Source organism: Sceloporus undulatus, chromosome 1, assembly GCF_019175285.1.
Source record: "Sceloporus undulatus isolate JIND9_A2432 ecotype Alabama chromosome 1, SceUnd_v1.1, whole genome shotgun sequence".
Classification (NCBI taxonomy): Eukaryota; Metazoa; Chordata; class Lepidosauria; order Squamata; family Phrynosomatidae; genus Sceloporus; species Sceloporus undulatus.
This window is the reverse complement of record NC_056522.1, coordinates 354,138,847-354,155,983: the sequence shown is the minus strand read 5'-3', so window position 1 is coordinate 354,155,983 and position 17,137 is coordinate 354,138,847. Positions and strand designations below refer to the sequence as shown.

At 41.8% G+C, this 17,137-nt stretch overlaps 1 protein-coding gene across 1 annotated transcript in view; it reads right to left on the bottom strand.

Annotated features, from left to right (window-relative positions):
* The window catches only part of PPP4R4 (protein phosphatase 4 regulatory subunit 4), a 158,858-nt gene that overhangs the window by 97,830 nt on the left and 43,891 nt on the right, over window positions 1-17,137 (bottom strand). Inside the window, 1 exon segment of the mRNA XM_042454785.1 lies at window positions 13,240-13,342. Coding sequence (XP_042310719.1) covers window positions 13,240-13,342 — 103 coding nt within the window.

The window sequence follows — 17,137 nt, the reverse complement described above, 5'->3', positions numbered from 1 at the left end:
CAGGTGGAGAGCATCTGGATAAAAATTAAAGGGGAGGGAAACAACAAGGATGTTATGATGGGAGTCTACTACAGACCCCCAAGTCAGACTGAGGAATTGGATGATATCTTTCTAGAACAGATGACCACACAGTCAGAAAAGAGAGATGTAGTAGTGATGGGCGACTTCAACTATCCTGATATTTGCTGGAAGTCAAACTCAGCAAAATCCTCAAGGGCTAGCAAATTCCTCACTTGCCTGGAAGACAATTTCATGGTCCAAAAGGTGGAAGAGGCAACAAGAGGGTCAGCTATTTTAGACCTGATCCTAACCAACAAGGATGACTTGGTTAATGGGGTGCAAGTGGTGGGATCATTAGGTGGAAGTGATCATGTTCTCCTGGAGTTTGTAATACAGTGGAAAGGAGAAGCCAGGCATAGTCAAACACGCATCCTAGACTTTAGGAGAGCAGATTTCAGTAAACTTAGAGAAGTATTGAGGGCGATTCCATGGTCAGAAATACTAAAAGATAAAGGAGTTCAGGACGGATGGGACTTTCTGAAAAGGGAGATAATGAAGGCACAAATTAAAACAGTTCCAGTTGTCCCCATCTTCAAAAAGGGGAAAAAAGAGGATCCCAACAATTATCGTCCAGTTAGTCTGACATCAATACCAGGAAAGATTCTGGAGCAGATCATTAAACAGAGAGTCTGTGAACATCTAGAAGGCAATGCCATAATCACAAAAAGTCAACATGGGTTCCAGAGAAACAAGTCATGCCAGACAAATCTAATCTCTTTCTTTGATAAAATTACCAGCTTGGTAGATGAAGGGAATGCTGTGGATATAGTATATCTTGATTTCAGTAAGGCCTTTGACAAGGTTTCCCATGACATTCTTGCAAACAAGCTTGTAAAATGTGGGCTAGACAAAGAAACTGTTAAATGGATCTGTAATTGGTTGACCAGCCGAACCCAAAGGGTGCTCAACAATGGCTCCTTTTCATCCTGGAGAGAAGTGACCAGTGGGGTCCCACAGGGCTCTGTCCTGGGCCCGGTGCTATTCAACATCTTTATCAATGACCTGGATGACAGAATTGGGAGCATACTTATCAAATTTGCAGATGACACCAAATTAGGGGGAATAGTTAATACCCCAGAGGACAGGATCAAGATTCAAAATGACCTGAATAGACTAGAAAGCTGGGCCAAAGCTAACAAAATGAAATTCAACACGGAGAAATGTAAGGTACTGCACTTAGGGCGGAAAAATAAAATGCACAGATATAGGATGGGTGACACCTGGCTGAATGAAACTACGTGTGAAAGGGATCTAGGAGTCCAAGTAGACCACAAGTTGAACATGAGTGAACAGTGTGATGCGGCAGCTAAAAAGGCCAATGCTATTTTAGGCTGCATCAATAGAAGTATAGTGTCTAGATCAAGAGAAGTAATAGTGCCACTGTATTCTGCTTTGGTCAGGCCCCACCTAGAATATTGTGTCCAGTTCTGGGCGCCACAATTCAGAAAGGACATTGAGAAACTGGAGCGTGCCCAAAGGAGGGCGACAAAAATGGTGAAGGGTCTGGAAACCATGCCCTATGAGGAACGACTTAGGGAGCTGGGGATGTTTAGCCTAGAGAAAAGAAGGTTAAGAGGTGATATGATAGCCCTGTTTAAATATTTGAAAGGATGTCATATTGAGGAGGGAGCAAGCTTGTTTTCTGCTGCTCCAGAGAACAGGACATGGAACAATGGATCCAAACTACAGGAAAAGAGATTCCACCTGAACATTAGGAGGAATTTCCTGACAGTAAGGGCTGTTCGACAGTGGAATGCACTTCCTCGGAAGGTGATAGAGTCTCCTTCCTTGGAGGTCTTTAAACAGAGGCTGGATGGCCATCTGTCAGGGATGCTTTGATTTGGATTTCCTGCATGGCAGGGGGTTGGACTGGATGGCCCTAGTGGTCTCTTCCAACTCTACGATTCTATGATTCTATGATTACAGCCCCAGCCTTTGTCACACAATGTGCATAATACATGGTTGGTGAAGGTAGAGGTCTAGGCAAAATCACTGAATCCTCAGAGGTGAAGCAGGAGGATGTTCCAATTTGTAAGGTGAGCAAATGTGACTCTGATACTGGTAGTGGTATTATGATCTGCAATGGTGGTAGTTTCAATAATTGTGTCAATCCCAATAGGAAGGTCTGTCTGCTCTAAAGGGCTTATAGAGCTTATGCCAGAAAAATTAATGACATCAATAAGCATAGTAAGAAGCAGAGGTAAATAATGATTTCTATTTCATATGAATCATTCCATATGGTATTACTTTCATGGTGAACAGAGAGAAACTGAGGAGTGCTGACAGAACTGAATATGTGTGGAGAGAGGACAAAGTGGGATTCCCATTTTAACTACCTGACTCTACAACATTCTGGTGGTGGCTCTGCACAAGCATAAGACCCATTTATGTGAGGCACAGTGTTAGCATACCCTACACCCCTGGTTATGGGGTTTCATATTTTTATATGGAAAGATTCTAGAGTAGATCATTAAACGGAGCTTTGTAATTACTTATAAAACAATGCTGTCATCACTAAGAGTCAACATGGGTTTCTCAAAAACAAACCATGCCAGACAGATCTCCTTTTTGATAGAGTTACAGGCTTGATAGATGAAGCGAATGCTGTGAATGTAGAATATCTTGATTTCAGTAAGGGTTTTGTTACAGTTCCCCATGATATTCTTGTAAAGAAACTAATAAAATGTGGCCTAGACAGTGCTGCTGTTCGGTGGATTTTTAATTGGCTGACTGACCAAACCCAAAGGGTGCTCACCAATGGCTTCTCTTCCTCCTGGAGTGAGATGACTTGTGGAGTGCCACAGAGATCTGTACTAGGCCCTGTGCTGTCCATCATTTTTATCAATTACTTGGATTAAGAAGTAGAGAGCATGTTGATTAAATTTGCAGATATTACCGAACTGGGAGTGGTTGATAAAATTAAAAATGACCTTAACAGATCACAGGGCTGGGCTAAAACTAACAAGATGAATTTCAACAGGGAGAAATATAAGATACTATGCTTGGGCAGAAAAAATGAAATGCACAGATATAGAATGGCTAAAAAACCTGGCTAGAAAACACCTGGCTAGAAAACAGTTCCTGTTGAAAGGATTTAGGAGTCTTAGTAGAGCACAAGCTGAACATGAGTCAGCAACGTGATGTGGCAGCCAAGAAAGCCAACACAATTCTTGGTTGCATCAACAGGAAGATAGTGTCTAGATCAGGGGTAGGCAACCTGCGGCCCGCGGGCCGGATGCGGCCCGGCGAGGGCTTGGGACCGGCCCCAGCCCGGTCCTGCCGCCAATTGCCGCCGGGGCCTTTGGGGGGCAATTGTCTATAGAAGCCTCAGAAACATGCATTTATATTAACATTTTTTTAAAAAATCAGCAATTTTTTTTTGTGTGTCCTCCATTTTTTTAAAAAAAAAGTGTCTTCTATTTGAAAATTTTGTCCTACATTTGTCCTGGTTTATTTATATATTTAATTTTTTTAATAAAAAATATTTATTTATTTTTTGGCTTCGGCCCCCCAGTTGTCTGAGGGACAGCAACCCGGCCCCCGGCTCAAAAAGGTTGCCTACCCCTGGTCTAGATCAAGGGAAGTGATTGTACCAATGTATTCTGCTTTGGTCAGGCCTAGAATACTGTGCCACTTCTGGGTACCTCAATTCATGAAGGATGTTGATTATCTGGAACGTGTTCAGAGAAGGGCAACCAAAATGGTGAAAGGTCTGGAAGCCAAGCCTTACGAGGAGAGACTTAGGGAGCTGAGAATGCTTAGCCTGATGAAAAGAAGGTTAAGAGGCGACATAATGGACATTTTTAAATATGTGAAGCAATGTCATATCGAAGAGGGAATGGGTTTCTTTTCCAAAGGCTCCAGAGACTAGGACAAGGAGAAATGGATTCAAATTGCAGGAAAAGAGATTCCACTTAAATCTCAAGAGGAACTTCCTGATCATCAGAGCTGTTCAACAATGGAATATGCTGCCTCAGAGTGTGGTGGTGGTTTAAAACAGAGGCTGGATGGTCATCTGTTGGGGTGCTCTAATTGATGTTCCTGCTTGGCAACGGGGTTGTACTCGACAGCCCCTATGGTCTCTTCCAACTCTATGGTTCTGTATTTGATATCAAATATTTGATAGCATCAGGCATGATTTTGAGTAGTCATGATGACCTTTGGAACACTAGGAAATTTCACATGGGAAAGGCATACTGGCGTGAAGACATATGAAAGACCTAGATGTTACTAAAATAAAAAGTAAATGGGTTTGCTGATTATTCTATCCTTCCCCAGGCTTTCTGCATATCCTCTTACAATGGAGACTGTCCTATCACAAAGCAGGTAAAGAACATAACTATACCTCACCCCAGGCTGTGTCCCTATTCACCCTTCCTGTCTGACTACTTGGATTGTCTCAAATCCAATCAATATTTTGTCACTCCAGAGTTAAAGCTATCAGCCATTCCAGATTCCTTTTATCAATTCCATGAGAAAACCATCAGGTCTCTGTTACACTATGTGGGAATCTCAAGTACCCCTTGCGGGTGCAAAACAAGATATAAATATCTCCCACACACATAGCCAATTTGCTGCTACAGACTGAGGCTCTGTTTCACATCACAGAATGGAGCTTCACTCTCTGTTTCAGACTCTTTCTGAGCCACTCTTTATTTTCCATGGAACCCCTTTTCCAGAACTGGTAACTATCACCCCCTCTAAGTTTTGTTTTCCAGCCTTGTACATCTTTGCTTCTGTTAGCCTTGTATGGTTCCTGAGATTGGTTTTGTGTGTTTGCCTGCACCTTTGCACATTTCTAAATAAACTCTGTTATTCATTGAAACCAGAGTTCTTCTGCAGTAATACTGGTATACAGTATTATGGAAAGATCCCCTTAAGTTACCCAGCTCATGCAGGTATCTTTTTGAGCTAATAATTCACCCCAAATACCAAGGAAATGCTATCACTGTTGGTAGGGACCACAAGTGCCTCAAAACCCTCTTGTCAGTAAAGTTTCTATTTAGCTCGCTCACAGAAATCTGTATAAATGTGTCCTTCCAAACTCCTCCCACATACCAGCTGGCTGGCTGGCAATATCATGGAATTCAGAATGGCTTGTCCATTAGAGAAATATGACATTTGCCAAGGATGTACCTTGAAGGAAATATCAAGAGGTTAGTACCAGTTAGATCTTGAAAAGTTACTTTTTGAAAGTAGTTATTCTTGTTTAAAGAAAGGGAGTTTTCTGGAGTTATGTGTTGCAGAATCCTACACCCCACCTAAGTTACCCATTTCTTTTTGCTGTTTCTTAATTCATTATTGTCCTCTCCCGGGGGCGGGAGCAGAATTAAGAAAGCAAAGGATCCAACATTTTGGGGGGGAGGGGCGGTGGCAAAGTCTTCAAAATATCTATCAAAATATTTTTGCCCCAAAGAATGCTTAAATAGTCATGTTATTTTGCAAACTGAAAACTGTTACAGTTTCATTACACACACACAAACAAAAGTGGCGTGTTACAGATCTGATTTATAATGCATTATATTCAGACTTGATTCCAGGATGGCCCTATTGTCTGATGCTTCTATAATAGCAGACAGTCCCTCTGAGTTGGCAATTGCTCTTTGGTCCTGGTACTGAAAAGTCAGCTAGAGGGCAAAGAAGCAAGAATGGCATAAATGGCACAATTTTCTGATTTCTGAAGAATAGCAGAATATGTGGAAAGGACAGATGATACCAGAGGATCTATTTTATAAAGGGACCAATAGTTAAAGGGTAGAAGCTGAGTCTAGGAAAGTACTCTGAACTGAACCTAAAGTGTTAGTATCGTTATACAGTGCGCCTGTGCCATACATGGGCACAATATACTCGGCTTCCAGATTACGCGAAAGCCGTACGCCAATCAAAGCAATGGCGCATGGCCCATGGGCTGTGCACTGCCCCGAGCTGTGAGCACGTGGTCCATTGTTTTTAATGGAGTGCGAGCTTACGTGGATTTCCCCATACACGGGAGGATCCGGAACGGATCTCGTGCGTAAGGGGAGGAGCTGCTGTATTTAATTATATCCTGACTTTCTCAAAGCACTTTTAGCTTCATAATTCATTCTTGCTTTTGCTTTATGAATGATCATGTACAGGACTTGACATATTTTGGTTTTAAATTGTTCTCTGTCATTTGAACCTAGTTAGGCAGCTTGAGTCTCAAACTTTCTTTGTCTGCTTCTTCTGAGCCTTGCAATGTCTCTGAACTTCCTAGGCTGAGAGAAGAGCACACTGTAGTCCAACCAAAGAAACTGATTAATAATTTAACTGCCTTTAAAGTTCTTAATGATTGACATTGATAACAATATTTAGAAGGATACCTGGCTATCAAGGGAAAACAGAAACACCACTGTGAAGTAAGGAGCTTGCAAGTTTTTCATCACAGTCCTTCCATGATTCATCAGGAATGGAAGGGCGAGTACACAAGCAGGCATAACTCTGCCATTCTTTATCCATGATAAAGCCAACATCACCCATAATATACCACACTACAAAATAATATCAACAAGACTACAGCCATAACAGAATGATGTACCATCTACAAGGGAAGAGAAGCAAAATTAGTCATAGTTTTCAACGTCATACTTGCTGCTCACTGCCTAAGAATGAGCCATTACCTAGATGTTCCACAGCAGATGACTTGTTAATTTATTGTTGTGAAAAAGCAAGCACAGGATTATCAAACAGTCAAGTATACTCATGGCTGAAGTAGAAACTTTATTCTAAGATGCATTTAAACTGTTTGACTTAAATACCATTTCAACTCAGCTATGGCTTTCTCATAAAACTTCTCATGAACTATGAAATTCCTTCCCAAATAACTGTGAATATTTTGAAAGAATTACAGTGCATTAATAAAGGTGCAAAAGACCAGAGCATCCAAAATGTGTTGTGCTTCAAGCTAGTTTGGATTCCATTTTAACTAGATTTTTAAAATAATTGCTAGTTAAACACACAGAGCTTACAGAACAGATCATCTACCATATATACTCATGCATAAGTCAACCTCATGTATAAGTCAAGGGCAGGTTCGGGGGCAAAATCATGGATTTTGATATGACCCATGGATAAGTTGAGGGTCAAACTCAGGGGCATGTAACAAAGGATCTAAACGGAAGGGGGGGAAACACAATTTTGATCCCTCCTTCTCTCTCTCTGGACCTCTCCCAAGGGTCACAGTCTGGGAATGCAAAATGTGGACACTCATCTTCAATTTCCCTCCTTTCACAACTTTCCCCAAGGCTGATGGCTTGCAAAAGGGGGGACACAGACCTCCGATTTCTTTCCTTTCCCCACAACTTTCCCCAAGGCCGATGGCTTGCAAAAAGGGGGACACAGACCTCCAATTTCCCTCCTTTCCCCACAACTTTCCGCAAGGCTGATGGTTTGCAAAAGGGGGGACTCGGACCTCTGATTTCCCTCCCTTCCTCACAACTTGCAAAAAGAGGAACTCAGATCTCCGATTTCTCTCTTTGCCCTCCTTCCTCCCTTCTCCACAGCTTTCACAAGGCTCACGGAGAAGTATTACCATACTGACCCATATATAAGTCTACCTAGGATTTTGGAGCCTATTTTTGGGCTTAAATTTTTTTACTTACAGATGAGTATATATGGTACACATTTAAATAAAGACAATAAGCAAGGAGTCACAGTTCTGAAAAATCCAACAACAAAAGGAAAGAAATAAGTAATTACAAGTAACAAGTAATTACAAGCTTTTCTCAAACTTTGAGCAATATCACTAATGGCAGCACTGTTCCATTCAGAATAGAAAAAAATTCCCAGAAGTCACAACATCACCCTTTCAGATATCATTTTGTCCTGAGATTCTATTAAGCGAAAGGTGTGAAGCAAGCCTCACACTTACACACTTCTTCTGTCCTTTGACTAAACACATGTAGAAAATAAAGAATGTCCCAAATATTTATTGGATTGCACTGTTTTATCTTGTATGGATAAGCACAGGAGGGTTCCCTTATTTTATCTAAGGAGAGAAAAGAAGGCAGGAGGGGGATTGAGCAAGCGAGCCTGAATTCAATTTAGTAAAATCTCAAGGACCAAACTGTCTCTATATAAGCCAATATAATTTGAATGTTTTCCAGAAAGTTGCTTTAGTTGTCTAGAAGACATAGCTTTGTCTCTCAACAAGTAAGGGGATGCCACTGCTGGTAAGAGGATGCCACTGCTGTCCTCTCCATGTCACCCAATATCTGCGGATAAGGCAACCAGTTCTGCCTAATGGCAGTCAGTCCTAACATAAATAAGTTTTCTTCAAGAGTAGAAACTTTACATTCAAGTGGTTCTCAAAACCTCTACCTTCTTTGGAGTCAGTCAAAAATATCCCTGTCCTAAAAGTGTACCATAGTGAACTGTCATTTTTCTGTCAGTGATTCCTACTGATACTGCCATTTATATAAACAACATATAAAGTACTTTGCTATTATAAAGTACTTTGCTATTACCACACTGGATAAGGATAACATATAATGTGCAAAAGATTAGCTCAGATGATTAAAAATGATACTCTGAAGTTTTTGCAGGCACTTACAATTATTGCTTCTTTTCATTTTGTTCAATCTTTTTCCCCAAAGCCTCCACAGTCATATTATGGTTGTCCTTTAAAGTCTTATCAAATAATTCAGGGAAAGAAAACAAGAGGTCGATAAGAATAAGCTGGAAATATCAGTATTAAAGAGGCATTAGACTCAATTAGAAAACTGCCACTTTATTCAAACATTAAATGAAAGAAGAACCAACAAACAAATGTTCCAATGTGTTCCAGAAGTTCAATCAGCAGGATTTAAAATGTCACATACATTCAGCCACTTAAAAAGGAGCAAATTATCAACAGAACTCCTACAGCTTCCTTACTAGAAGGCCGTTTCTCTAAAAATTAGCAAATGATTAAATGCTTCTGTAGATGTCAGACATACCGTATATACTCGACTATAAGTTGAGAAATTTAAGCCCCAAAATGGATTCCAAAATCATGGGTCGACTTATATACATAGCAATAGGCTAACACTGCTTATAAAGTTCCTAAAAGAAGTGCCCACCCTTCCTTCACAGCCAGGGATCTTTAAACAGCTCCCTATTTGAGTCCCCGTGTGTGCTCTCCTCTGTGCGTGTGTGTGTCTTATCCCTCAGCCTTCCATCACATCTGCCTTCCATCACATCCAGGCCTCAGAGGGAGAGAAGAACTGCTGGGCCTGATCCCTTCCCCACCGCCATTCCCTTCTCCTTTTGTGTTGTGTCTTTTTAGATTGTAAGCTTGAGGGCAGGGAACCATCTAATTAAAAATAATACAGTTGGCCCTTCTTATACACGGATTTTATTATGCACGGATTCAAGCATACACTGTTTTAAAATGTTCAAAAAAAGTATAAATTTCAAACATCAAACCTTGATTTTCTATTTTTTATAAGGGACACATTTTGCTATGTCATTATATTTAATGGGACTTGAGCATACATGGATTTTGTTATACACGAGGAATCTTGGAACCAAACCCAAGCATATAACAAGGGTCCACTGTAATTGTAAACTGCTCTGATAGCCTTTAGGGCTGAAGGGCGGGATATAAGTACTTTAATAAATAAAAAATAAAATAAAAACCAGAGCTAACAAACAGCTGGTGAGACATGGGAGACCGAGGCAGGGGGAGGTTGCCTCCCTGTTTAAGTCCCGGCACACTCTCCTGTCTCTCTCTATGTGCCTTAGCCTTCCTTCCTAGCCAGAGCTAACAAACAGCTGGTGAGGCAAGGGAGAGAGAGAGTATGCTGAGGCTTGTACCCCATTTTGAAAGCTATGAACCTTGGAAATCCTGGGAGTGAAGGGAAGAGAGAGAGAGAGAGAGAGAATGTTTGTGTGCATGGTGAGGTTTGTTTCCCCATTTTCCATGCCAAGACTGTGACCATTGAGAAAGGTCCAGAGAGGGAGCAGTAGGGAGGGAAATGGTGCTTTGTTTCTCCCTTTAGATCTTTTGTAACATATCCCAGTGTTTGAACCTTGACTTATCCACAGGTCATATCAAAATCCATGATTTTGGCCCAAAAACTGCCCTCGACTTATACATGAGGTCAACTTATACACGAGTATATAAGTATAACTGAAAGTTTGTATAAAACACTAAAAGAACACCTGATGGGGGAAACTGCTGTAGTCCTCCTAACATGGTTGAACTGCAACTCCCAGCATTCTTTACCAATGGTTATGGTAGTTGGGACGCTGAGGATCATAGTTCACCAGCATCTGGAGAACTGCACAAATCCCACCTCTGATCTAAATGGTTCTTGACAGAACAATAAGACTGAGAAAATAGGCAATGCAGTCCTGAGCTCATATCACATGAGAAGTAGGGAAAGAGTCCTCTACCACAGTGTCACCCTGAGTCAGAGACAACTCAAGGACAGTTAAAAACAACAACAAAAGAGAAACACATCTGCTGTACCAACAGAACTGCTGCCACATGCAAAGTGTTTTGAGAGCAAGGGAAAGCATACAACATGGACAATTTTTGAAACAGTATAAATATGACACACACAGTTCCTGGAAATTCCATCAATGCTCTCCAATTAGTAACTGAGCGAGTAGGAGCCATTGTACTCAGAAACATGTTCCCAGATCCGTGTATTATCACACATAATACCACCACAGCATTATCAGTTGCAACAGCCTGCAATAACTCTGCTGCTATCAATCTCTACAAAACCTTTCAAGCAGAAGTTCAGATCCCCTTAAATTCCTTTGATGAACAGAATACACACAGCTGGAAAGGAGGGAAATGCATAAAAGAGCTCTCCCACACAGTCCCATCAACAGGAGTACCAACACAGTTTCTTCAGCATCCTCACAATGCTTTCTCAAGATAAGAGAAAAAATTTTCAGAGTGAAGTCGAAGGCTTTCATGGGCGGCATCCATAGATTTTTGTGGGTTTTTCGGGCTATGTGGCCATGTTCTAGAAGAGTTTCTTCCTGACGTTTCACCAGCATCTATGGCTGGCATCTTCAGAGAATGCTTGCCTGGAAAGGAGTGGGGTATATACTGTATATTGTGTGACCTGGAAAGGCAGGAGTGATTTACATTTATATTGTTCTGTTGCTAATGGCAGGCCTCAGGCCCCACTCCTTTCCAGGCAAGCATTCTCTGAAGATGCCAGCCACAGATGCTGGTGAAACGTCAGGAAGAAACTCTTCTAGAACATGGCCACATAGCCCGAAAAACCCACAAAAATCTATTTTCAGAAAGCAGCTGGATAACAAAGTTCCTGAACCTGGATGTACATTTGGTGTTGGTAAGAAAATGAGAGAAGGTGGAGTGGTGCAACTAATAGCCAGTGCTTATGTTTCACTGAAGATAGGTGGAACTACAGAGCACAATGAGTGTGGGTATACACACTCCTTTCCCCTCAAGAGACTCTAGTAGAACTGTATACAGTGACTGTTTGTGAACAATAGCAACAATCCTGCAAGTTAAAAGCACATGGGAACAATCATTCAGTCACTAGAACAGGCATGCTACATAGCTGGGTCTAAAATAAAAACTAATCTCTACAGTTTTTCTGCTAGTCAGGTGAGTTCAGTTACTCATGCAAATGCTGGCATGGAGAACTACTGCTAAAGATTCACACACTGAGTGCCCAGAGCTACCTGCACCTCTCTTTCAGTCATGACATATATAAAAAGATAAAGGTATTCCCCGTTGACAAGGTTGTCAAGTCGTGTCAGAGACTATTCTGTGATCATGTGGTCAACATGATTGCACAGAATGCTGTTTATCTTCCCACAGAGTGGCACCTATTTATCTACTTGGATTTGCATGCTTTCGAACTACTAGGTTGGCAGAAGCTGGGACTAGTGATGGGAGCTCACACCATCATGCAGCACCTGGGCCTCAAACTGCCAACCTGCTGATCTTGCAGCCATCAGAGTCAGCGTCTTAGCCACTTGAGCCACCACATTCCCACAACATATATATACAGAAGACATACAGTGGTGCCTCGGGGTACGAAATTAATTCGTTCCGCGGCTAATTTCGTAACCCGAAAAACCTTCGTAACCCGAATTGCCATAGGCGCTAATGGGGAAAAAAGCCGCGGCTCTGCCGCGGCTCCATTTAAACAGCGCCGGCGTTTTTTCGTAACCCGAAAAAACGTTCGTAACCCGAAACAATAAATCCCTATGGGATTTTTTCGTATCCCGAAAAATTCGTAAGCTGGGTAATTCGTATCCCGAGGTACCACTGTATATCAGAAAACAGGTAGCATGGCTGAATAGGAAGGAAGAGGGTTCCCTAGGTGGGAATCAGGACTTGGAAGAAGAAATGTAAATTTCCACAAAACCTTTGGTAGAATTTCAACATGTTCAATATAAGATACCTCTTCTAGACATATACTCATTGGGGGGATTGCAATTCCTGCTCAGTCAGTTCCTCTTTTGTATATGTGAAAACTGTGTTATTTTGTAATCTACCCCCTGACTTCAATAGGACAAATAGGCTTGCACACAGATAAACCACTGTTGAAATTATATTCTGAGAACTTTCAGAAAGATTAAACTATCTTTGTATCATGCAATGAACAGATGCATCTAAATAGAATATAAGCAACTTTGCCTTTGTATATATGGTTAATTCACAAAAACCTGAATATATATATATATACACACACACACACACACACACACACATACACAGTGGGCCCTCGCCTTACGCGGGGATCCGTTCCGGATCCCTCCATGTAAGGCGAATTCCGCCTATGCTCAAGCCCCATTGTAAACAACGGGGCTCGTGCACGGCAGCACGGCAGCTCGCGGGGCGCAACGGGCGCACGCGCCCATTCAATTGAATGGGACGCGCCACCTCGCGCGAGCCCCACAGCTTGAGCGCGTATGCTCAAGCCGCGTATGATGCGGGCACACTGTATGTGTGTGTGTGTTATGAAAAGTTTCCGATATATAAATTGTTAATACAGGGAGGTGAGGTTAACCTGAACAAGATATATTGTTTTGCTGTCTTCCTTACTGAAAGTCTTATTATTAAATTATTAAAACTACTATTAAATTAATGAGAGATGTCTCATTAGCGTGAACAAGATGAGAGAGAGAATCATTTAAAAATGAAGACAAAAAAAGCATTCAAAATAAGCATGTTGCACTTACTCGAACTTTTGGCAAAATTCTCCTTAATGTCTCTGCAGGATTCTGTCGCATCAGCACTGGAAGACTTGCAACCACACTTGTTCCTTGGATATCCTGGCCAGAACTTGTTAAAAACAAATACATTTACTTTGAAATGTTTTGCAGTGAAATCACTTTCAACACAGAGATTAAACATAACTGTACGTAAATCTTTTTCTTTACATCATTCAAATTTAGAAATCATAGAAACATTTTTGTAATTATATAACAAACATCTAGAACAGAAATATTTAAATATCTACAAATACTATCATAAACCACAACAAAAGTATTTTATTTACAGTGGAATGTCCTTTAAATATATTCAATATATCTCAATTTACAGAATCACAAGACCTCCTCAAACCACCACTGTAATTAATTTACTCAATTTAGAAGCAATATCCAGCTACAGCAGGAAACTGTGGGGCCATTCAGACTACCTTTTACCCCAGATCAGATCCCGGATTAACGATGGGAAGTTCATATTGGCCTTGATCCTTCCCCAAGCGAAAACAAGGCTTTCAGACCGGTTCAGGGGCAAGTGCCCCTTGGCACAGGTCTTTTGAAAGCGGAGTAAAAGCTGTATCTTTTGAGAAAAAAACAAGTCCAGCAAATATGAACTTGTCCCCGATCATGATTGGGTCAAGTTCAGGGGAGGGATTCAGGTCAGAGGGAGGGCAGAACATGCCTCCCCTTCATCAAAGGAGGAGGAAGAAGGAGCTGGGGGAAAGAAGGGGCCATGAAGAGCAGAATCATTAAGGAGGAGGAAGAAGAAGCAGGGAGAAGGGTCAAGTGCAGGGGAGGAATTAGGTCAGAGGAAGGGCAGGGAATGGAACATGCCTACGCTCTCGCAGGCAGCTTTCTCTCTCTCTCTTGTATTTTTATTTTGACAGACTATGGGAATACTTCTTCTACACGTAGATACATATATAGATAGAATGTGTCTGCTTGTTCTACATTTCCCTTTCATTAGCTTGCTCCCAGCACAGGCACCTCACTTTGCAAGAGGCATTTTTTCTAAATTATTTTTTATATGCGAATGCTACAATGAGAATGTTACAAATGTTTCTCTTTCAATTTGGCAAATTGATACAGAATGCTTTTGCTACTGTATGTGTCTGTAAAGAATTCTGGGATGGCTGAGGGAAAGCAAAGGATGCAGAGATGGCATTCCGAGGTGAGGAATTTATTATTGTTGTTGTTGTTGTTGTTGGTATTATTATTATTATTATTATTATTATTATTATCATCATCATCATCATCATCATCATCCTTGTATGTGTATGAGGCATTCTGGGGTCACAAGGAGGGAGGATGCAGAAATGGCATTAAATTGCATTTTGGGGTTGAAAACGGAGGCAGAGGAAGATCCATAATCTGTACTGACCCAAATACACACAACACACACACACACACACACACCTGGAGGTTTTTAAATTTGACAAAATATGCACACACTGCCACCAGTTTTTTTTTAAAAAAGGAGGGGAAGCACCCATCCGGTTGCCCAATTGTTGTAGCAAACGTCACCTTTGACGAAAGAGGAACTGAATTTGATTGACAGCAAAGAAGCCTTCTTTTAAACCAGTACCTGCAAATGTGAACTCTCTGCAAAGAGCTACAATTGCATTCAGGGTTAAATTACCCCGATTAAGATAAATTATAGTGGGTACTTGCTTGCAGAGAGGTTTGGGAGGGGGGACCCGGATCTGCCCAGTTCCACCCAGGGCAAATGGGCCAGTGGGAATGGGGCCTGTATTACCTCTAACCTTCCAGTAGAATATATTTATTCTCACAGTATCATGGATCAATAATACATCATAATTTTGAGACTATTTTAATAAATTACATATTTTGTAAATTATGTGCAGCAAAAAATATTTTTACATCATGAATTAAGAAACTTCTAATCTGAATGGGCTTTGGAACAATATGGTTTGAAACAATAATACCTGAATCACAAGCATTGTGCCAACTAATCACCTTAATCTGTAATAAAGAATTACACAAGAGAAACTACACAGAAGACAATACTCAAATTTTAAAGTCAAATAAATTGAGCAATAGTTTAGCAATAAGATAATCTGCCATCTATGTCAGCAAGCAACTTATTAAATGCATTCCAAGTATTTTTAAGATAGTATCTTTAGAAAATAAATAGCACCATAATATAAACAAACCTATCCTAGTGTATATACATAGATTTAACAGAGAAAGATACAGTATGCAAAAAATTCTTGCCATATTCAACTACGCTTAAGAATAGGAATACTCCATAATGCAATGCAGTTGTAGTCCTGATAAATCTGCTTAAACCATTTTTCAACACCATCTAAGGTAGTAGCCATTCACACATCCTATGACTGAATTTCACATCTTAACTGTGCCTCAAGAGAAGCATTTCTTCTGGTCAAGCGAAACTTACTTCCATCTCTTTAATTTCCAACAGTAGCAACTATTAGACCCCAATCAGAATCATAGAGGCACATGGGAACACATACAGTTGGAAGACACAACACTTTTTGAGAATCTGGATAGTGGCAATGGTGTCGCTGAGGATGTTTTCACCCGGTGGTGGAGAAACAACAGCCTTGCCCTACCCCTGGCCAGCCACCCGGAAAGGCCTTCAGGGTCTAGTGTGGCTGCAGTCACGCCAGAACCTGAAGACATGCCCGCCCCCCCCCACCCCACCCCAGTGGCACTGCAGACTCCAGAGGGCCCTTTTAGAGTCATGTGCAGCTGCTGGGTGGGCGGAAAAGCACCATTTCTTACTCAGCCAATAGCCATGCCAGTCCCTCCAGGTGTACCACTCCATCCTCAGATGTCACCCAGTGTGGTCTGCACACCCTGCTAGATGCCACTGGATAGTGGTTTAAAGTAGCCAAGCACAGAACTTGTAGGCCAACTACAAATTATTTTATTAAGTGGTCTAAGATCCTTGCTTGTTCAGATATTACTAGAGTAAATTCTTCTCTAGGCATTTGTAATCCTCCAGCATGATTTGTTGGATGTTGACCATAAAGTTGCACTAGAAGACTCAAAAATTCCTAGAGAGGTGTTACTCTCAGGTAAAAGAAATTGGTATTTTTTTATTTGCCATCTTCCCACTTTCACTGTGCCCCTAACCCCAAGAATGTGGATGGCTCATTGTACTAGTGTTAAGAAACTGTTGTGACACAGAACATACAAGCTTAAAGGTCCAGTTCATGCTATCACCAAAGGAAGGGGACTCAAAGAGCATTTCTAAGAAAGACCGCTATCTGAGACCTTAGACATAGTGTGAGAGAGGCAACCAAACTATGTCACCCAAAAAGCAAATTCATATGCATATTTATACGGAGGCCAGCTGGAAATGTTAAGTATATAATGTCAGTGACACCATACAGTGACATACCAAGTGCCAGAAGGGGTGGAACTTCCAACCAGAAGGGCATGCCCCATGCCTTCTTGCTGCAGCCAGGCTGTGGGAAGGAGCTGGGATGAATGCAAGTGCCTCCATGCCCTTCCTTCCTGTGGCATGGTTGTTCCTCAAGGGCCATGGGCCAGCCTGGATCCTTCCGGTGGCTCAGTTCTCCCCTGAGGAAGAACTGGGCCTTGGGAAGGAGCCGGGCTGGCTGTGTGCATCTCCACACCCCTCCTTGCTAGGTCCGGCTCTCAAGAGAGAACTGGGCCATGGCAAGGAGAGGCATGGAGGCATCAGAGGCTAGCCCGGCTCCTTCTCGCTGCCACAGAAAACCAGGCTGTTGCAAGGAGGGGCAGAGGCATGCCCCTTCTGGCCAGACATCCCGCCCCATTTGGCCAGAAGTCCCACCCCTTCCAGCCGGAAGTCCCCATTCCTTCCGGCCAGAAGCACTGGGGGTGAGGCGGGGGGCCATCT